Source organism: Salvelinus fontinalis, chromosome 11, assembly GCF_029448725.1.
Source record: "Salvelinus fontinalis isolate EN_2023a chromosome 11, ASM2944872v1, whole genome shotgun sequence".
Taxonomy (NCBI): domain Eukaryota; kingdom Metazoa; phylum Chordata; class Actinopteri; order Salmoniformes; family Salmonidae; genus Salvelinus; species Salvelinus fontinalis.
In genome coordinates, this window is record NC_074675.1 from 22,327,072 (window position 1) to 22,351,308 (window position 24,237).

The 24,237-nt window shown below is 42.5% G+C and overlaps 1 protein-coding gene across 1 annotated transcript in view; it reads right to left on the reverse strand.

Moving 5' to 3' along the window:
- LOC129865281 (copine-8-like) overlaps positions 1 to 24,237 on the reverse strand; it is a 134,989-nt gene that overhangs the window by 94,638 nt on the left and 16,114 nt on the right. Inside the window, exon 2 of the mRNA XM_055937927.1 lies at positions 3,040 to 3,080. Coding sequence (XP_055793902.1) covers positions 3,040 to 3,080 — 41 coding nt within the window. The remainder of the gene's footprint in view (positions 1 to 3,039; positions 3,081 to 24,237) is intronic.

A 24,237-nucleotide genomic window follows, 5' to 3' on the forward strand; every position in this document is an offset into this window, starting at 1 on the left:
GGAAGGGCCTAGGTATGCTGGTGAAGGAGTTGAGATATTTCAAAGTTAAACTAATGCAAAATTGTTCCTGGCTCATTAACGATGAAGGTATCAAGAACAGAAACACTATTGTCTGTATGCTGACCTTCTCAATTAAACAGAAGGGAAAACAAAGCACAACAGATCACGCCTACTGAATGGTTCTATATATTCAGAGTAGGAATTTGGCTCTCAGGTCCTCTTCACACAAGTACTGTAAAAATAAATGAAACATGTCAAAGTAGGCAGTGACTCACACCTTTGTGCGTAATCCATGTTGTATGGCATACTAATGTATACGAGTTGTATCCATCACAAGGCAGATTGTTTGCGTGTGTTTTTGTGAGAGACTCATCCGTTGTCAACGTCATTCATCCGGCGACGGATGACTAACATTGAAAAGGCATTGGCTCCGATTCACGAAGTGCGTCGTCGGAAAGAGAGATGCCTAGTCAGTTGTACAACTGAACGCATTCAACTGAAATGTGTCTTCCGCATTTAAACCAACCCCGCTGGGCATGTGTCGATAGTGAGAGGGTTCGAAAAGAAAGGCAGCGTTGCTCTTGGGTCAGCTTTCCCCGTTCAAATTTTAGCTTAACATTAGAATTATTTCATAATACTGACGACGTATCAGTTCCAAGAGAGATATCATCACCTACGGCTGCAAATATGGACACGGCTTATAATGCGCACATTGTTGCACATCATGAAATATAATGAGGCAAGAATTACAGACACTATATAGCTGTACAATTAGCAAAATATAACTCAATTGATTGAACATGAAATTGATTTCAATATGATTGAAACACACTTAGTGTAAAAAACATTAGAAACGCTCTTTCCATGACATGGACTGACCAGGTGAATCCAGGTGAAAGCTACGATCCCTTATTGATGTCACTTGTTAAATCCACTTCAAATCAGTGTAGCTCAAGGAGATGAGGCAGGTTAAAGAAGGATTTTTAAGCATTGAAACAATTGAGACACGCATTGTGCCTGTGTGCCATTCAGAGGGTGAATGGGCAAGACAAAAATATTTAAGTGCCTTTTGAATGGGGTATGGTAGTAGGTGGCAGGCGGACCGGTTTGAGTGTATCAAGAAGATCAATGCTACTTGATTTTTTCCACGCTCAACAGTTTCCCATGTGTATCAAGAATGGTCCACCACCCAAAGGACATTCAACCAACTTGACACAACTGTGGGAAGCATTGGAGTCAACAGGGGCCAGCATTTCTGTGGAACGCTTTCAACACATTGTAGAGTCCATGCTCCAACAAATTGAGGCTGTGTTGAGGGCAAAAGGGGTGCAACTCAATATTAGGAAGGTGTTCTTAATGTTTTGTACACTCAGTGTATGTAGGCCTGTTTGTAGCCTATAGGCCTACTGTATTAATTGTTTAATGCAGTCACCCACAGTTTTCATTTGAAGCACATTTTGTACACTTTGTATCAGCGGTCAAAGAGAGACAGAATCAAGATGCTTATCTATGTTTAGCGGAGATCTTCTGTGTATAAAGTGACGCAGAAGGGCAAAAAAACATCCAACGGCTCACTTAGCTGTTCTACAAGTGGTCTGAAGCAGTCAGTAAATAACAAGCATTTTAAAGTTTTGGGAAACAGCTTTGAGATTTTGAGTGGGAATTGGCCTAAATGGATCGGGCTACGTTTCTTAAAGTTTCTTAAAGAAGAAATATGAAAAGCATATACATAAGCACGGTAGTAATTGAAAGGGAACAGTTTGGAGATTACGGGAAAATGATTAGACCAAAGTTGAGAACCCAACAGTTCACCTGACACAAGACTAATATTACACGAATATTACACTGTACATTTTATGTGAATTTTTTTGTTGTACATTTCGCCACATTTGTTGATAACGAAATCTGAAAATACTCTGGATACATTCAGTCAGATTGTAAGAATATTCCTGAAAAATGTGGGGTAGGTGCAACATAAGATAAAGCAATGACAAAGGTTTGAGTGAGAGCGACTAATTGGTGTTTCCAAGCGGCCACACACCTCTCCAAAGATCCTAAGTCATTTCAATGCACCTTTATGACTCAAAGAAGATTATTCAACTATACGTTTTTTTTTACACTTGTAGTTCTTTCTTTAGAACACAACCTTGCATCCCCGCCATCACACAATTACTGTTGTTGTTGCTCCCGAGTGGCGCAGCGGTCTAAGGCACTGCATCTCACTGCAAGAGGCATCACTGCAGCCCCTGGTTCAAATCCAGGCTGCATCATATCCAGCTGTGATTGGGAGTCCCATAGGGCGGCGCACAATTTGGCCCAGCGTCGTCCGGGTTTGGCCAGGGTAGGCTGTCATTGTAAATAAGAATTTGTTCTTAACTGTCTTGCCTAGTTAATTAAATAAAAGTTACACAATCCAAAAACTGCACATTTTAAATCACAATCTAGGTCAGGTGGGCATCATTTGAAAGCTTGTTAATTTTACTGTACAGCCACACCGTTCCATTTTAGGGGCCCAAATCTGCCATTTTCAACCCGTATATGGGTACGAGTGTAATGGGCTACCAATGCTAATACGAAGGTTCTTACAATGCTTTTGGGAAAATGGGCCCAGACAGAGAGAGGAGGTTGGATAGGGAGTGTGAGGATGGGTTAAGACAGGTTAGGTCTTGGATTAGGGGTTAAAGAGGGGTTAAATGATTGAACAGCAGGGTTGGGGTCAATTCCGTTTCAATTCTAGTCGATTCAGGAAGTACACTGAAATTCCAATTCTCTTCATAGCTTTTCAAGGAGGAAGAATTTGAATTGTTATTGGAATTTGGTAAACTTTCTGAATTTACTGGAATTGAAATTGACCCCAATCCTGCTGAACAGGATAGAATGCTTGTTGGAGATATTTTGGCTCATCAGGAGAGCCGGAGCTTCAGGATGCCCCCAGGCACACTCACACACTTACCATTTATACAGAAACATTGTTATGGAACAGATATTACAGTGTCATTGTGGAACAAACAAATAAACAGAAAACCATAGTGATCTTACTTGGGTCTGATTTGGAGAAGGTATCCATGTCCAGCAGATTTCTGTGAAGAGAAAACAAACAGGAGGGAGCGAGGTGTGAATAAGTAAAACTGACACCATGTTGCTTCGTTAAACACAACGAGACGCTGATTGGCTCATTAAGGCTCTCGTTAGTTAAGGCAGGGAACACCGTTGGGGATAGATACAGGATACAAGCGTGACAGACAGGATTGCGTCTCAAATGGCAACCTATTCCCTTAATATTACACTACTTTTCACCAGAGCCCTTCAGTCTCTGGTCAATAGGGTGCCATTTGGGAAGAGAGACATGAGCGTCATGCTCTGATTGGCTAACAGATGAGGCCTGTAAACGAGGGATTGCTGTAGCAGCCGTTACAGAGCGGAACGGGTCTCGTCTTCTCAGGCTAATTACCAGACAGAAAAAGATTAAGGTAAGGGAGAGAGGCGGCCATGAAATGCACACTGACAGTGCTGCTAAAAAGCCCCATCCGTTATGATCAGTAACACCTTCTATATCATGATACTCAGGAGGGGGTTTATAGTGAAGGCATCATCAGTGATCAAGAACACATCCTGTGCACCTCCCTTGGGATGGGGCCGCCTTCCAACCCCCTAGTCCCAACCCCTAGAGAATCAGTCAATTAAACTATTAATTTACATTAAACGGACAAACTACCCCTAAGCCCCTACCAATGAACACCTTCAAACCCCACTGGAATCAATGACTCGTTTACAAACAAAATAACCTGAACCCCCACCCACCTTGAAATGCTAACTCCACAACCAGAGACAGATCGTACACCAGTCATAAAGCATTTCTACTTCACTCTGGGGGATGGAGAATATTCACCAAATAGGGCTGGGAAGATTGACTCATTTAAAAGCAGGGGATTTGGGTAATACAGTTACCTCTAATATAATTGAGCTGCTCTTCAGTGAATTTGCTGGAGTGATTCCGACACACATCCATTCATCCTATAAGATCAGGATTGGATGAAGGAATGGGGGGGATGGACGGAGTGAGGGAACGAGAGATGAGATACAGTAAGTGACTTCTCTGCCACGGCTTGGAAACGTTAATGGTTCTGCAGGGAGAGATAACATACCCTTCTCTCCTCCTGACCTGCTGGTTCATGTCCCATTGAACTATCCCTGACACTTACTGAGCTGTATAAAAGGTGATGAAATGTCAGGAAATTCGGACATGTTCCACTTTATCCCGTTAAAGCCCAGGGATCAGCAGAGGCTTTGGCCTGCTGTAGGACAGGAGGGAACACTGCTCTGTCTGTGTCCATGCATTCCTGTTTCCTGTTACCCATGTTGCTCACTGACTCACTCACTTTGGCAGTGAGTGTATGCCTGGATGCATTCCTGTGTGTGTGTGTGTAAATGTCTAAAAGCTGCAGAGGCTATAGTATAGTCTGCATTAGAGGTCGTCCGATTATGATTTTTCAACGCCGATACCGGTACCGATTATTGGAGGACCAAAAAAGCCGATACCGATTAATCGCCGATTTTTACAACAATACTGAATGAACACTTATTTTAACTTAATAAAATACAAAATTCAAAAGGCACTCGCACATCTGAGCAATCTTATTTGCAGGTGCATGGCAACAATTGAACAAGATGAAGGAAAAAGGAAACTGCACACTGCTCTTGATAATACCACCGATATTTAATAAGCTCACGTATCGGACTTAACTTAATATAATACACCGATTATGATTTTTCAACGCCGATACCGATTATTGGAGGACCAAAAAAAGCCGATAACAATTAATCGGCCGATTTTCTTTTTTAATTTATTTGTAATAATGACAATTACAACAATACTGAATGAACACTTATTTTAACTTAATATAATACATCAGTAAAATCAATTTAGCCTCAAATAACTAATGAAACATGTTCAATTTGGTTGAAATAATGCAAAAACAAAGTGTTGGAGAAGAAAGTAAAAGTGCAATATGTGCCATGTAAGAAAGCTAACGTTTAAGTTCCTTGCTCAGAACATGAGAACATATGAAAGCTGGTGGTTCCTTTTAACATGAGTCTTCAATATTCCCAGGTAAGAAGTTTTAGGTTGTAGTTATTATAGGAATTATAGGAATATTTCTCTCTATACGATTTGTATTTCATATTCCTTTGACTATTGGATGTTCTTATAGGCACTTTAGTATTGCCAGTGTAACAGTATAGCTTCCATCCCTCTCCTCGCCGCTACCTGGGCTCGAACTAGGAACACATCGACAACAGCCACCCTCGAAGCAGCGTTACCCATGCAGAGCAAGGGGAACAACTACTCCAAGTCTCAGAGCGAATGACGTTTGAAATGCTATTAGCTCGCACCCCGCTAACTAGCTAGCCATTTAACATCGGTTACACCAGCCTAATCTCGGGAGTTGATATGCTTGAAGTCATAAACAGCGCAATAGCTGCTGGAAAACGCACGAAAGTGCTGTTTGAATGAATGCTTACAAGCCTGCTGCTGCCTACCACCGCTCAGTCAGACTGCTCTATCAAATCATAGACTTAATTATAACATATCACACAGAAATACGAGACTTCAGTCATTAATATGATCGAATCCGGAAACTATCATCTCAAAAACAAAACATTTATTCTTTCAATGAAATACGGAACCGTTTTGTATTTTATCTAACGGGTGGCATCCAAAAGTCTAAATATTCCTGTTACATTGCACAACCTTCAAAGTTATGTCATAATTACGTAAAATTCTGGCAAATTAAGCGGCCCAAACTGTTGCATATACACTGACTCTGCGTGCAATGAACGCAAGAGAAGTGACACAATTTCACCTGGTTAATATTGCCTGCTAACCTGGATTTCTTTTAGCTAAATATGCAGGTTTAAAAATATATACTTCTGTGTATTGATTTTAAGAAAGGCATTGATGTTTATGGTTAGGTACACATTGGAGCAACGATACGCACCGCATCGATTATATGCAACGCAGGACACGCTAGATAAACTAGTAATACCATCAACCATGTGTAGTTAACTAGTGATTATGCTAAGATTGATTGTTTTATAAGATAAGTTTAATGCTAGCTAGCAACTTACCTTGGCTTACTGCATTCGCGTAACAGGCAGGCTCCTCGTGGAGTGCAATGTAATCAGGTGGTTAGAGCGTTGGACTTGTTAACTGTAAGGTTGCAAGATTGAATCCCCCGAGCTGACAAGGTAAAAATCTGTCGTTCTGCCCCTGAACGAGGCAGTTAACCCACCGTTCCTAGGTGTAAAAAAAGGTGTAAAAAAAATCTGATTTATGAAAACTTGAAATCGGCCCTAATTAAAATCGGCCATTCCGATTAATCGGTCAACCTCTAGTCTGCATGGTCGTGACGGCATTTTAAACCAGGCTTCCTTCATCATAGCAGGAGATAAATATTTTTGCCAGACTGATGGCTGGTTACATCACTGAAATTGGCCCTTTGGTCTTTGCTGTGTGTGTAATGGGCCCCTGGATTCCCCCTGTGTGTGTGTGTGTGTGTGTGTGTGTGTGTGTGTGTGTGTGTGTGTGTGTGTGTGTGTGTGTGTGTGTGTGTGTGTGTGTGTGTGTGAGCATTAGGGCAGTATCGGTCATTACATTTTGTCAGCCGGTGATTGTCAAGCAAATATTTTCTTATATGGCCTTCCTGTGTAGACCAGCTCAACTAACCAAACAACTGTAGGCTCCAGCCTCCACCAATCTTAACTCTAAACAAATGGCTCCCAAATCTGACCTAACTCTGACCTAGCAACAAGTGATAACTGACCCAAATCTGCTATGGCACATTTGCCTCAACATGGTTTTGACCAGTTTTGTGTGGATACTAATATTTGTGACATGATCATAAAAAGTATGCCATCTTTGTATCCTCATTTAAAAAATACTGTGTCCTCATTTATAATATTCACAAACCAGGGGACAGTGATCCTCTTCAACAACCCCCAAGTGAAGGTCTCCCTGGCAGCCAACACCTTCACCCATCACTAGCCACGCAGAGACCAAGCAGCTGACAGAGATGCTCCCCAGCACCCAGCCTAGCCTCCGGAGACTGGCCCTGGCTCTGCCCAAAAACTGCTGAGAACTGACTCCAGGTCTGATCAAAGAAGTTCATTTGTGTCTCTGTCACCTCATCTCCTCTCCCCAGGAGGGTAAAGAGGACAGAAGGCTGATGCCCCTGAGATTCACCCAGTGTGAGGGTCATCAGTCACAGTGCATAACAAACCTGACATCTGAGAACAAGTGGGGGTGGAGAGAGATCTGACACCAGGCCAGAGAAATATCTTTAGAAAAAAATGGGAAAAAGACCAAAGCACCAATAGAACCATAAGAGCAGGTGTCTGTCTGTCTGTCTGTCTGTCTGTCTGTCTGTCTGTCTGTCTGTCTGTCTGTCTGTCTGTCTGTCTGTCTGTCCCCAGTAGGTAAGGAAGAAATAGAGAGGGAAAGAGAAAGACTGACAGACAGACAGGGATAGATGAGTGTGAGAAGAGGCGCCTATACATTCAGAGAGGTTTAATTATTCTTCTCCTTTCGGAGCTCTTTTAAACAGAGAGAAGTACGCTTTGGCAATACGTACTTTGTTAGGTTGTGGCAATGAAGCAAATTGAATTGAACTGAATTGATAGTGAAAGATGGAGAGAGAGAGAGAGAAAGGCGCTGCCTATCACGTGTAAGACACGCCCCCCTCCCAGTCACCAAGCCCCAGCGGGGCCCGACTCGGTCCTCTGTCCTCGTCACTCGGCCCGAGTGATGGAATGTCTCAGCAACAACGGTAACCATAGCAACTGTCCGACATCTAGTTATTTTGGGGTAGGAGTATTTATCCCACTCAGACAGCAGCTCCCGATGGGACGATATAAGTTTGACATCAGCCCTCTGCTCATTAAAAACAGGAGAAGAGACAAGAGCTGTTTCACAGAGTAAATAGCAAGATGGCACCAACAGATATGGCAGCTCTTTATTGCAGTATTTAGTTTTTTTGTGTTATTTATTACATTATTAGCCCAGGAAACTTTTTGTGTTATTACATACAGCCTGAAATAACTTTAGGATATCAGAGTGGCAGTAACTCACCAGCATTACGACCGGGAATACAACTTTCCCAAATTGGATCCTTTGTTCGTACCCCGCAGGGCAAATGAACTGATTCCAAATGCTGATCCAAACACCGCTGGCGGAGAAGAGGTATTCGGAGTGCGACTCAGAAGGCACGCACACCATCCACCGCTTCCGAGTATATTACTCGCTAAGGTTCAGTCTCTGGATAATAAAGTAGATGAGCTCAGGGCGAGAATCTCCTTCCAGAGGACAGGGATTTTAACATACTCTGTTCCACAGAAACATGGCCCTCTCGGGAAATACTGTCTTTGTCCATACAGCCAGCTGGGTTCTCAATATATCGCACAGACAGGAATAAAGAAGTCTCCGGGAAGAAGAAAGGCGGGGGTGTATGTTTCATGATTAACCACTCATGGTGGGATTGTGATAACATAAAGAAACTGAAGTCCTTTTGTTCACCTGACCTAGAATACCTCACAATAGAATTCTCTTCGGTTATAGTCACCGCCGTGTATATTCCCCTTCAAGCCGATACCACGACGGCCCTCAAAGAACTTCACTGGATTTTATGCAAACTGGAAACCACATATCCTGAGGCCTCATTTATTGTAGCTGGGGATTTTAACAAAGCAAATTTGAGGAAAACGCTACCGAAGTTATATCAACACATTGACTGTAGTACTCGTGCTGCTAAAACACTCAACCACTGCTACTCCAACTTCCGGGATGCCTACATGGCTCTCCCCTGCCCTCCCTTCAGCAAATCTGATCACGACTCCATTTTGCTCATCCCTTCCTATAGGCAGAAACTCAAACAGGAAGTACCCGTGCTAAGGACTATTCAATGCTGGTATGACCAATCGGAATCCACGCTTCAAGATTGTTTTGATCACGTGGACTGGGATATGTTCCAGGTAGCCTCAGAGAATAACATAACATACAAATACACGGATACGGTGACTGAGTTTATCAGGAAGTGTATAGGAGATGTTGTACCCACTGTGACTATTGTGACTATTAACACCTACCCTAACCAGAAACCATGGTTAGATGGCAGCATTTGTCCAAGACTGAAAGCATGAAACACCGCATTTAACCATGGCAAGGTGACTGGGAATATGGCCAAATACAAACAGTGTAGTTATTCCCTTTGTAAGGCAATCAAACAGGCAAAACGTCAGTATAGAGTAGGGATGCACGATATATCGGCGAACATATCGGAATCGGCCGACATTAGCTAAAAATGCCACCATCGGTATCGGCCCGATGTCTAGTTTAACGCCGATGTTAAAGCTACCGTGGATACCTATATAACGTAGGTACATGATGTAATGACGCCACGTAAAATCTGGCGTTACACGTGCAACACAGCATTCCTAACCTAGCCCACACAATGTCTGCTGTGTGGATTGAGCAGTCAACAAGTCAAGTAGTCATTTGAATGAGTAACAACATTTCAGCGAGACAACGCAAAGGCAAAATCCATTAAAGCCAAGATAATGGAATTCATTGCCGTTGACAATCAACCATTCTCTGTCGTGGGTGATGTTGGCCTTCGCCGACTGGTCGAGCACCGGTCGGGTGCGCTATTTTCTGATGTTGCCTTACTGGAGTTACACAGTAATAGCGTCACTGCTATTAGCTTCACGACATACATACTGTGGAACGCCGTTTGGGTCTTTGCGTGTCAAAAAAGATACTGTCAAAGCTGTACAAAAATGTCTGCAAACAAGAAAACACCGGCCACAAACAATGTGTTTAAAATACTGTGTTGGTAATAAAGCATAATTTGTTTGACCGCAACTTCTGGGGTAGCTAGCTTTAGCATGGTACCTAGCTATCACCAATACAGTTGTTCGCCTATTGAAATTGAACTTCAATTGATGAAAAGAAATAGCTAGCCAGCTACTTAACCTATTGCCCAAAGCTAACGTTATAGGCAGCCAGCTAGCTTCATCTGGCTAGTGAGGCTTGACCTGACCGGGTTATGTGTTGTGAAGCTAGCCACAATAAGGATTAGGCACAACAGTGGAATTTGCGGTTTGCCTTCAAAATAAAAGTGTCATTGACAGTGATGCAAATAAACACAAATAGTATAATTATGCCATACCTTTATTTTGAAGGCTAACCGCGAAGTCCACTAGTGTGGCTAATCCTTATTGTGGCTAGCTTCACATAGATGGGTCCGACCACCGAGACAACTTTATCAGCATCATAGCATACGTATCAATGAATCGTTGTGACGTATGGAATACGAGTGATAGTGTAATCAATCTGTAATAACTACATAAAAAATGTATGAACGCGTTAAATTATTATGTGACGTGCAGTCATATTCAGGTCCTGATTAGTCAACAAGCTTATTTGACACGTCAAATAGTATTATTTTACAAGTCAAATAACACTATTTGAAGTGTATCTTTTTTGACACGCAAAGACCCAAAACGGCGTTCCATAGAAATCCTGATTGAGAATGAAACGACTGAACAAATTAACAACGAAACAGCACAGCAAGTAAGTGAAACAAATAGGTTTTGATTATGTTTTACTGGTAATGGGGACATACGTAAATGCCAACAAAATAACTTTTTGGTCAGTGTGGTGTGTGTGCGTGTGTAACCTTTATTTAACTAGGCAAGTCAGTTAAGAACAAATTCTTTTTTACAATGACGGCCAGGACGACTCTGGGCCAATTGTGCGCCGCCCTATGGGACTCCCAATCACGGCCAGATGTGATACAGATGTGATACTCGATTCGGACCAGGGACTGTGGTGACGCCTCCTGCACTGAGAAGCAGTGCCATACACACATGAACGCAGCAGTCTCTGTTAACTATTTAACTTCACTAGAATGCTTAAAAGGCCGCAAAAATTGTCAATATCGGTATCGTTTTTTTTGGCAAGGAAAATATTGGATATCGGTATCGGCCAAAAATGTAATATCGGTACATCACTACTATAGAGACAAAGTGGAATAGCAATTCAACGGCTCAGACACAAGACATACAGTATGTGGCAGGGTCTACAGACAATCACGGACTACAAAGGGAAAACCAGCCATGACACTGACGTCTTGCTTCTGGACAAGCTAAACACCTTCTTTGCCCGCTTTGAGGATAACACAGTGCTACCGACGTGGCCCGCTACCAATGACTGGGCTCTCCTTCTCCGTGGCCGACGTGAGTAAGACATTTAAGCATGTTAACCCTCACAAGGCTACCGGCCCTGACAGCATCCCTAGCCGCATCCTCAGAGCATGCGCAAACCAGCTGGCTAGACTGACCATAGTCAATCTCTCCCTATCCCAGTCTGCTGCCCCCACTTGCTACAAGATGTCCACAATTGTTTCTGTACCCAAGAAAGCAAAGCTAACTAAACTAAATTACTTTCGCCCCGTAGCACTCACTTCTGTCATCATGAAGTGCTTTGAGAGGATAGTTAAGGATCATATCTACCGTACCTGACACCACAGGCCCACTACAATTTGCTTACCGCCACAATAGATCCACAGACGATGTAATCGCCATCGCACTGCACACTGCCCTATCCCATCTGGACAAGAGGAATACCTATGTAAGAATGCTGTTCATTGACTATAGCTCAGCATTCAACACCATAGTACCCTCCAAGCTCATCATTAAGTTCGGGGCACTGAGAATGAATCCTGCGCTGTGCAACTGGGTCCTGGACTTCCTGACGAGCTACCCCCAAATGGTGAAGGTAGACATCTCCACTTCGCTGATCTTCAACACAGGGGCTCCACAAGGGTGCGTGCTCAGCCCACTCCTGTACTCCCTGTTCACCCATGACTGCATGGCCACACACGCCTCCAACTCAATCATCAAGTATGCAGACGACAAAACAGAACTAGGCCGGCCTGATTACCAACAATGACGAGACAGCCTACAGGTGGAGGAGGTGAGGGTCCTGGGACGGTGGTGCCAGGAAAATAACCTCTCCCTCAATGTAGACAAAACAAAGGAGCTGATCGTGAACTTCAGGAAACAGCAGAGGGAGCACGTCCCTATCCACCTAGACGGGACCGCAGTGGAGCAGGTGGAAAGCTTTAAGTTCCTAGGCGTACACATCACTGACGACCTGAAATGGTCCACCCACACAGACAGTGTGGTGAAGAAACCAACAAACTTTTACAGATGCACAATTGAGAGCATCCTGTCGGGCTGTATCACCACCTGGTACAGCCACTGCACTGCCCGCAACAGCAGGGCTCTCTAGAGGGTGGTGCAGTTTGCCCAACGCATCATCGGGGGCAAACTACCTGCCCTCCAGGACACCTACAACACCCGATGTCACAGGAAGGCCAAAAAGATAATCAAGGACAATAACCACCCAAGCCCCTGAATGTTCACCCCACAATCATCCAGAAGGCGATGTCAGTACAGGTGCATCAAAGCTGGGACTGAGAGACTGAAAAACAGCTTCTATCTCAAGGTCAGACTGTTAAATAGCCATCACTAGGCGGCTTCCACCCGGTTACGTAACCCTGCACCTTAGAGACTGCTGCCCCATATACTTAGACTTGAAATTATGGCCACTTTAATAATGGAACACTAGTCACTTTAATAATGTTTACATATTTTTGCTTTACTCATCTCATATGTATATACTGTATTCTATTCTACTGTATTTTAGTCTATGCCACTCTGACATTGCTTATCGTAATATATTCCTTAATTCCATTATTTTACTTTTAGGTTGTGTGTATTGCTGTGAATTGTTAGATATTACTGCACTGTTGGAGCTGGAACAACAGGCATTTCGCTACACCCGCAATAACATCTGCTAAACATGTGTATGTGACAAGTAAAAATTGATTTGATAGTATCCCCCTTCTCTCTTCTCATTGTCTCTCTCCTCTCCCTCTCTCTGATGAGATGTGTTCGTACAGACATTTAATTTAATGAACATATCAAGCATGTCTCTCTGATCGGCTCACAAATGAGAGATTGCCACTGTTTGGTTATGACAGCATTACCATGACAACCCGCTAAACATGTGGCAGAACCCCCAGGACCCTGACCCACATTACCCATCATCCTCTACTGTGCAACTCGAGAAAACGATTTCACCTGAATGGAATGGTGAAGTCACACACACAGTACAGTTACAGCACCCCCCACCCCCCCCCCCCACCCCCCCCCCAAAACAAGGAGAGGGGAGAGGAAAGGAGGTAAGATTGTAAATGTGAGCAAACACTTTCTCTCCTTTCCCCTCTTCTCACATTCTCTCCTCTCCTTTCGTATCCTCGCCCCTCTCCTGTCTTCTCCTCTTCTGTCCTCTCTCCTTGGTGTGGGAGAGGGGTTTTTCCCAGAACAAAGTCAGATCCCACAGAGGGCCTTTCCTCCCTCTCTTTCCCTTCTCTCTCACATCTTGCTTCCTTCTCTCTTCTCTTTCTCTTCCCGGTGTGGCCTAGATAATGGATCCACAGAGAATACACCATCACACTGAGCTAGATACAATCACCACCATGGAAGAAAACAGCTCTGCCAAACACACACACAGTGTGCCGATTCTAACTCAAAGTGTGGTGTAGAATTTTACATCTATGCTTCCATACAGCCACAGTACCAAAGAACAAAAAACACTCTCAATCTGTGAGATTCCTTCTCCCTGTTGTAGTAGTGAACATAGTGCTGGGATTCTAATCTTAGCAACATAACATTGCCTACCTACCTCCACATTGAAGGAGATCCTGATACAGAAACAAATTAGGTGAATATATGCAGTGTACAGACCTGATCTACAAAAAGAGCCAACAGAGACTGTACTTTCTCAAAAGTTGGGATCTTTTAATGTAGACTGTACTATATTGACTCTGTTTTACAAATCTTTTATTGAGAGTATTTTAACTTTTTGTATTGTTTGTTGGTTTGGCAATGCCACTTGTCAGCCAGAGAAATATGTTGAGAAGGATTATTACCACAGCAAGCAAGGTACTTGGAGTCAAACAGACAGGCCTGGATGAGATCTTTAAGGTCAGGGGCCTCCGTAAGGCTCACAAAATCATTTTAGACCCAAGCCACTCACTCTACCTGGATTTTGAACTACTCCCCTCTCTGCTCGCAGGTATAGGGCACCCCTCAGCAGGAAAAACAGAACGAGACAATAATTTGTGCCAGGTGTGATATTCCTCCTAAATAGCTCGGGCGAATGTTCCCATCGACTCCGTAAGGCCAGCAGGCTAGTCTTTTCTTCTTTAAAAAAAAAAAAGTCTTATTTCTTATTTCTTGGTACGTAACTGTTATGAAAGTTGTATTGTCAATTTTGTTTTGTATTTAAACGCCACTTTAAATGTGTACATGACACTGCAACAAAATTTCCCCATGGGGACAATAAAGTCAGTAAGTAAGTAAGTACCTTCTTCATTTAGATTTGATTGTATCTAATACAAATGGGAATACTACAGAATAACAGACTAGACACATACAGACCCACTCAAAAGTTTGGACACACCTACTCATTAAAAGGTTTTTCTTTATTTTTACTATTTTCTACATTGTAAAATAATAGTGAAGATACCAAGACTATGAAATAACACATACGGAATCATGTAGTAACCAAAAAAGTGTTAAACAAATCAAAATATATTTTAGATTCTTCAAAGTAGCCACCCTTTGCCTTGATGACAGCTTTGCACACTCTTGGTATTCTCTCAACCAGCTTCATGACAAATGCTTTTCCAACAGTCTTGAAGGAGTTCCCACATATGCTGAGTACTTATTGGCTGCTTTTCCTTCACTCTGTGGTCCAACTCATCCTAAACCATCTCAATTGGGTTGAGGTCAGGGGATTGTGGAGGCCAGGTGATGCAGCACTCCATCACACTCCTTCTTGGTCAAATAGCCCTTACACAGCCTGAATGCGTGTTGGGTCATTGTCATGTTGAAAAACAAATGATAGCGCAAACCAGATGGGATAGAGTATAGCCATGATGGTTAAGTGTGCCTTGAATTCTAAATAAATCACTGAAAGTGTCACGAACAAAGCACCCCCACACCATCACACCTCCTCCATGCTTCACGTTGGGAACCACACATGCGGAGACAATCCATTCGCCTACTCTGCGTTTCACAAAGACACAGCAGTTAGAATCCAAAAATCTCAAATTTGGACTCCAGACCAAAGGACAGATTTCCACCGGTCTAATGTCCATTGCTCATGTTTTTGGCCCCAAGCAAGTCTCTTCCTCTTATCTGTGTCCTTTAGTAGTGGTTTATTAACAACAATTCAACCATGAAGGCCTGATTCACACAGTCTCCTCTGAACAGTTGATGATGAGATGTGTCTGTTACTTGAACTCTGTGAAGCATTTACTTGGGCTGCAATCTGAGGTGCAGTTAACTCTACTGAACTTATCCTCTGCAACAGAGGTAACTCTGGGTCTTCCTTTCCTGTGGCGGTCCTCATGAGAGCCAGTTTCGTCATAGCGCTTGATGGTTTTTGCAACTGCACTTGACAAAACGTTCAAAGTTCTTGACATTTTCCGCATTGACTGACCTTCATGTCTTAAACTAATGATGGACTGTCATTTCTCTTTGCTTATTTTAGCTGTTCTTGCCATAATATGGACTTGGTCTTTTACCAGATAGGGCTATCTTCTGTATACCAGCCCTACCTTGTCACAACACAACTGATTGCCTCAAACGGATTAAAGAAAGAAATTCCATAAATGAACTTTTAACAAGGCACACCTGTTAATTTAAATGCATTCCAGGTAACTACCTTATGAAGCTGGTTGAGAGAATGCCAAGAGTGTGCAAAGCTGTCATCAAGGCAAACAGTGGCCATTTAGAATAATCTCAAATACAAAATATTGTTTAGCAATGTTTTGTTTACTACATGATTTCATATGTGCTATTTCATAGTTTTCACTATTATTCTTATTCATTATGTAAAAAATATGTTTTTAATTAAGAAAAACCCTGGAATGAGTAGGTATGTCCAAACTTTTTGTCATCCGTTTTGTCACCAAAGCCCCATATACTACCCACCACTGTGACCTGTATGCTCTCGTTGGCTGGCCCTCACTTCATACTTGTCGCCAAACCCACTGGCTCCAGGTCATCTACAAGTCTCTGCTAGGTAAAGCCCCGTCTTATCTCAGCTCACTGGTTACCATAGCAGCACCCACCCGTAGCACGCGCTCCAGCAGGTATATCTCACTGGTCACCAACAAAGCCAATTCTTCCTTTGGCCGCCTTTCCTTCCAGTTCTTTGCTGCCAATGACTGGAACGAACTGAAAAAAAAATCACTGAAGCTGGAGACTCATATCTCCCTCACTAGCTTTAAGCACCAGCTGTCAGAGCAGCTCACAGATCACTGCAACTGTACATAGCCCATCTGTAAATAGCCCATCCAACTACCTCATGCCCATACTGTATTTATTTGTTTATCTTGCTTCTTTGCACCCCAGTATATCTACTCGCATATTCATCTTCTACACATCTACCATTCCAGTGTTTAATTGCTATATTGTAATTACTTCGCCACCATGGCCTATTTATTGCCTTACCTCCCTTATCCTACCTCATTTGCACACACTGTATATAGACTATTTCTACTGTATTATTGACTGTATGTTTGTTTACTCCATGTATGTCCTGTGTTGTTGTATGTGTCAAACTGCTTTTCTTTATCTTGGCCAGGTCGCAGTTGTAAATGAGAACTTGTTCTCAACTAGCCTACCTGGTTAATTAAAGGTGAAATAAAAAATAAAAAATGTTTTCTATTTCCATGGTGGCTTGTACTGTATTGAAAGGACATGGATATGAGTGTGGCAACAATGGCAACAGAGCAGGATTATGCTTGGCAACATCTGGAGAGAACAGGAGCAACAGAGCATGCTAATATGAGCTGAGGCTTTTCAACAGGTCACTGAGCCCAGCTCCACAGGTAGAAGCTAGCTATGCCTTTCTGTCTATTTCCCCTCTCTCTACATTTTCCCTATATCCTTCTCCCTATCCCTCCCTGTTTTTTCCTCACACACATTATAATTTCTCGCCATGTCTACCTCTTTCATAGACACACACACAAGCAAAAGGTGTGCACACACACACACACACAGAAAGAGAGCATCAGCAGCGCTGTGACTTGTATATTCTCAGTGCCTCTCTCGGAGAGACCTGCCCTAATTTTTACTGACAAGCTGGGCTGGGTGAGCAAAGAGACTAGGCAGTGTGTACGCATGCGATCACCTTCTCACACACACACTTACGCACTTGCACACAACACACAATTAATATTTCAACCTGTGCTTGGCATGTTTTACATTTCTAGGCAAATCCACTCATGTCAATATGCAAATTCAGTGGTGGTCATGAGTGACATGCCACAGAAGTATAGCCCTTCCTATGAGACACAACTAGGCATTACCATTTACTATAAACACTGGCAGAGGTAGTTAATATGCTTATCTCTCTCCCTCCTTCTCTCGCTCTTTCTTTTCACTTTGTTTCCCTGCCCCCCCCCCCCCCCTCTCTCTCTCAATCCCAGGTCTTACCACCATCTATCAATGTATTCCATCTTAGCTAGGCACAATAACACATTTACTGAAGTGTCATTGTTTCATTCATGGATTCTGTTGAGAACCCATTCTGATTGATTGAAGGTGATCTCTTGTCTGTCTATTTCTCTCTCTGACCTTTCCTCCAACTCTCTCTCCACTCTCTTCCCCTCCACCTCTCTACCCCTCTCTTACACTCCCGCTTCCCTTGCTTCACTGTGCCAGTCCTCCAGCAGAGAGGAGAGCCCAGTAGAGGAAAGGCTGTTAGGGCTGACAGTATGGCAGCAGCATGGCAGGGCAGCAGGCAGACGGGAGCCAGGGGATCCCTAAGCATTGCAGAGAAGAGCAGAGCGTTTGTCTGCCTCCCCAGGGTAGAGATGAGAGAGGGGACACCCAGAGGAATATTAACTACAAGAGAGATGTGACCAGGGTGGGGATTACTATATTAGGCCCATGAGAGTGCCCCACTCGCTGGAATGTGCTAAGTCTGTGTGTGTGTGTGTGTGTGTGTGTGTGTGTGTGTGTGTGTGTGTGTGTGTGTGTGTGTGTGTGTGTGTGTGTGTGTGTGTGTGTGTGTGTGTGTGTGTGTTAGTCATACCCTCTGTTTATCTCTCTCAAACCATCTCTTCTCTCCCTCCTTTCTATATGACTCAAGAGGAGGACAAGATGAAATCTTATTACAACGTGTTCGTAAATCATCACTGTAGCGTTTCTATCTGATGGCATGTTGTTGACATCTTTGTCATTTAAGAATATGTAAATTAGAGTACATGAACAAACACACACACAAATGACTGATACACACATGCAAGACTACATATTTCTTAGCACACACATAGACAGTCAGAGTCAGAGACAGTCAGAGACAGAGTCAGAAACAGAGTCAGAGACACAGTCAGAGAGAGATGAACAGATGTGGACATGGATACTTGCTTCTCCAGCAGTCTGTCAGCCTCGATATCACCATGGTGACAGTGACTGACAAAGTCAGGTTGTGAGGCCCAGACCCCTAACTGCCTGTTTATAACATTCCAACAGTGAAATGGCTGAGAAGAGAGAATCATGACCACCTGTGGCTGTCACTCAAACCTTCACCTGTCATTCAAAAAAGTTTAGCCTGTGATTTAGAGAGTTAAGATAGAGCTCCTCAATTGTGGTGCAAAGGACCCATGTGATGTGCAGAGTTGTGTTCCAGCCAAGTGCTAACACACCTTCAACTAATCATACTATATTTAAACGTATATAAAGTAACCAAGCATGATAACATTAAATATTTCATCTTAGAATTACATAGTAAATAAAAACGTAATTTCATGAATCCATATAAAAACCCATTCACAGCTAAAGTTTTATTGCCTGCAAAATGCAAATAAAACGAAAAGTGCTGACAGTAGTGAAAGGAACTGGAGTTAAGTTGAGGGTCACACTCTTCCAACAAGAAAGATCAGGGCCAAAAAAAGCATTATTTCACCGGGTGATTGAAGTGAGTTCAGAGTTCAGGCTGACTAGGCTCTTGGCGGTGTGAAGAGAGGAGCTCTTTAGAGCAAGTGCTGTTGACTTGTAATTATGGTTATTGATGTATTCAGGAATCTATTATATGAGCCTTGGTCAAAATTGTGCACTTTTTAGGGAATAGGGTGACATTTGGGACGTAGAATGTCTGGCATACCATATGACAAATGCCTTAAATGTTAATCATTAAGGTTCTGGCCATTGAAGAGAACATCCACCAGTATCTCCCACCATGTAACGTTCCAAAGGTCACATGACCGTGGACAACTTTATTGGCAAGATGTGAGGTGTATTTAAATCAGTACAATGTATCAAAATAAACTACAAAATACTTGTATACAGTGCATTCGAAAAGGATTCAGACCCCTAGACTTCTTCCACATTTTGTTACGTTACAGCCTCAAATGTATTAAATAAATACAAATCCTCATCAATCTACACTCAATACCCCATAATGACGAAGTAGAATCAATTTTTTTGATTGCTTTGCAAATGTATTAAAGATATGTTTTTTTTAACACCTTATTGACATACAGTAACAGTCAAAAGTTTGGACACACCTACTCATTCCAGGGTTTTTCTTTATTTTTACTATTTTCTACATTGTAGAATAATACTGAAGACATCAAAACTAACACTTTTTTGGTTACTACATGATTTCATATGTGTTATTTTGTCACGTAAATGATTGGAGACAAGTGCCGGAATTTGTAATAGGGGGGTTTAATTCTCCAACCAAAATATTCAAAATGCCATGAAATGGCATGTATACAAAAACACAGGGATGTAATCCAAACAAAAAATTGAGGTAAAACCTTGAATAAATACACGGGTCGAAACCCGCAATACACTACACAGGGCAAGAACCGTAACAACAAATGCACAAGAATACACGGGACGAGACCCGTAATAACAAGTGCACAATACACTCAGCACGAAAGCCAAAATCACAAAGCACAGATACTCAGAGACCAACGGACATGGTAACAAAATCCAACAAAACAATGGCGAACAGAGGGCACACACAGTTGAAGTCAAACGTTTACATACACTTAGGTTGGAGTCATTAAAACTTGTTTTTCAACCACTCCACAAATTTCTTGTTAACAAACTATAGTTTTGCTAAGTCGGTTAGGACATCTACTTTGTGCATGACACAAATAATTTTCCCAACAATTGTTTACAGACAGATTATTTAATTTATAATTCACTGTATCACAATTCCAGTGGGTCAGAAGTTTACATACAATAAGTTGTCTGTGCCTTTAAACAGCTTGGAAAATTCCAGAAAGGGATGTCATGGCTTTAGAAGCTTCTGATAGGCTAATTGACATAATTTGAGTCAAATAGACGTGTACCTGTGGATGTATTTCAAGGTCCTACCTTAAAACTCAGTTCCTCTTTGCTTGACATCATGAGAAAAATCAAAAGAAATCAGCCAAGACCTCAGAAAAAAAAATTGTAGACCCTCCACAAGTCTGGTTCATCCTTAGGAGCAATTGCCAGATGCCTGAAGGTACCACGTTCATCTGTACAAACAATAGTAAGGATAAACACCATGGGTCCATGCAGCCGTCATATCGCTCAGGAAGGAGACGCGTTCTGTCTCCTAGAGATAAACGTACTTTGGTGCGAAAAGTGCAAATCAATCCCAGAACAACAGCAAAGGACCTTGTGAAGATGCTGGAGGAAACAGGTACAAAAGTATCTATATCCACAGTAAAACGAGTCCTATATCGACACAACCTGAAAGGCCACTCAGCAAGGAAGAAGCCACTGCTCCAAAACCGTCATAAAAAAATCCAGTCTACAGTTTGCAACTGCACATGGGGACAAAGATTGTACTTTTTGGAGAAATGTTCTCTGGTCTGATGAAACAAAAATAGAACTGTTTGGCCATAATGACTATCGTTATGTTTGGAGGAAAAAGGGGGAGGCTCGCAAGCCAAAGAACACCATCCCAACCGTGAAGCACGGGGGTGGCAGCATCATGTTGTGGGGGTGCTTTGCTGCAGGAGGGAATGGTGCACTTCACAAAATAGATGGCATCATGAGGGCGGAAAATTATGTGGATATATTGAAGCAACATCTCAAGACATCAGTCAGGAAGTTAAAGCTTGGTCGCAAATGGGTCTTCCAAATGGACAATGACCCCAAGCATACTTCCAAAGTTGTGGCAAAATGGCTTAAGGACAACAAAGTCAAGGTATTGGAGTGGCCATCACAAAGCCATGACCTCAATCCCTTAGAAAATGTGTGAGCAGAACTGAAAAAGCGTGTGTGAGCAAGGAGGCCTACAAACCTGACTCAGGTACACCAGCTCTGTCAGGAGAAATGGGCCAAAATTCACCCAACTTATTGTGGGAAACGTGTGGAAGGCTACCCAAAACGTTTGACCCAAGTTAAACAACTTAAAGGCAATACTACCAAATACTAATTGAGTGCATGTAAACTTCTGACCCACTGGGAATGTGATGAAAGAAATAAAAGCTGAAATAAATCATTCTCTCTCTATTATTATTCTGACATTTCACATTCTTAAAATAAAGTGGTCACCCTAACTGACCTAAGACAGGGAATTTTAACAAGGATTAAATGACAGGAATTGTGAAAAACTGAGTTTAAATGTATTTGGCTAAGGTGTATGCAAACTTCCGACTTCAACTGTATATACAATTACTAATTTTCCAGGCAAGTCAGTTCAGAACAAATTCTTATTTACAATGATGGCCTAGGAACAGTGGGTTAATTGCCTTGTTCAGGGGCAGAACCTGTTTATGTTATATCCCCTCAATTTTGAGCAGACGCTACTAAATCGGATTTACCAATGAACATTCATTCTGTTTGGTCGTGCGCACGCACATTACGGTACCACGTATCGCTAGCAGCATTTTAGTCAAATTAAGATTTTTATACTAGCTGTTTAGTCTGTTTTATAAATGTGCAATACGCATACAATCATTATATAAGGAATTTGCAACTCGTTCTAATTCAAAGAAATTAGGTAGGCCACTTGATTTGTAGCCTACCTAATTTGTGGCCTACCTACCACTGAACAAAGTGGACAGGCTAGCATGCTGTTCAAACAGTTGGAGATGAACAATTCAACTGTTCTGCCTTGTTAGATGAATTCAAAGCTTGTGAAATTATACCTAGATCCAAGTTGGCTAAACTTGAAATATAAATATTAGCTGGCTACTCGCTAGCACGTTGGCTTGTGCTTGAGAGATTGGTCTCATAAACAGTGTTAATTTTCTACAATGCCTGCTGCATTGTTAGTGAATGTGCATTATGCATGGTTCAGGTTAAATTTGTAACAAAATTAGCATTTTTATAGACAGACCTGAAAACCAAATCAGTGTTTATTGAAAAGAAAAGCCAGTACAACTATTTTCATAAAATAATTACATTATTAGTGGGTTTTATGGTTGTGGAAGGCATATATATTCAGCCTATGTATAATTTTACAATCTCTGAAATCATTAGATTATTGCTGACAGATTTAAATATAGTGTATTTGACCTTTAATTGTACAACAAAGCTTAGATGTTTTTATATTTTTTTAAATCGAGATATATAAAATCGTGAAATCGCCCATAAGTAAAGAAATATATAAAAAAATATCAAGATATGAGTTTTAGGCCATATCGCCCAGCCCTAATCCAGAGCATCCCAAACATGATCAATATGTGACATGTCTGGTGAGTATGCAGGCCAAGGAAAAACTGGGACATTTTCAGCTTCCAGGAATTATCTACTGATCCTTGAGAAATGGGGCTGTGCATTATCATGCTGAAACATGAGGTGATGGCGGCGCACGACAATGGGCCTTAAGATCTCGTCACGCTATCTCATTCAAATTGCCATCGATAAAATGCAATTGTGTTCGTTGGCCGAAGCTTATGCCTGCCCATACCATAACCCCACCACGGGGCACTCTGTTCACAATGTTGACATCAGCAAACCGCTCACCCACACAGCGCCATACTCGCCATCTGCCCGGTACAGTTGAAACCAGGATACATCCATAAAGAGTCCACTTCTCCAGCATGCCAGTTGCCATCGAAGGTGAGCATTTGCCCACTGAAGTCGGTTATGACGCCAAACTGCAGTCAGGTCAAGACCCTGGTGAGTACGATGAGCTTCCCGAGACAGTTTCTGACAGTTTGTGTAGAAATTCTTTGGTTGTTCAAAGCCACAGTTTCATCAGCTGTCCGGTTGCTGGATATTGGTTGGTCTCAGATGATCCCACAAGTGAAGGAGCCAGATGTGGAGGTCCTGGGCTGGCGTGGTTAGACATGGTCTGCGGTTGTGAGGCCGGTCAGACGTACTACCAAATTCTCTAAAACAATGCTGGTTTATGGTAGAGAAATTAACATTCAATTCTCTGGCAACAGCGACATTCCTGCAGTCAGCATGCCAATTGCACGCTCCCTCAAAACTTGAGACATCTGTGGCATTGTGCTGTGTGACAAAACTGCATATTTTAAAGTGGCCTTTTATTGTCGCCAGCACAAGGTGCACTTGTGTAATGGTCATGCTGTTTAATCAGCTTCTTGTTATGCCACACTTGTTAGGTGGATGGATTATGTTGGCAAAATAGAAAGGCTCACTAACAGGGATGTAAACAAATTTGTGCATAACATTTGAGAGAAATAAGCTTTTTGTCACACCCTGATCTGTTTCACCTGTCCTCGCCCTTACTCTTAGGATTGATGGGCGTCTACGGGAATGCAGGAGTGAGAGGTGGTCTGGTCTTGGGCACACTCATTCATCCGCTGCTGCTCGTTCATCTCCGAAGGAATCCGGAAGTCCCCGAAGGCAGTATTTCCAAGAAGACCCAAAGCCACCCGAATTCCCTCGAGAATCATCGGCGACGGTTGAGTCAGATACACCGGAACCTATGCAACTGGGCAGAGCTAGATGAGAGTTTTACGGACGCTACCCTAGTTTCTGAATTAGGTATCCGCACTCAACTCCTCTCTGTTTCCATGGACGCTAGAGCACTGGACGGCCGCTCCATTGGTAGAGTTACCCACAGCACTGTTCTTGTTAATCTGCTGGTTTCAGGAAATCACAGTGAGGCTATAC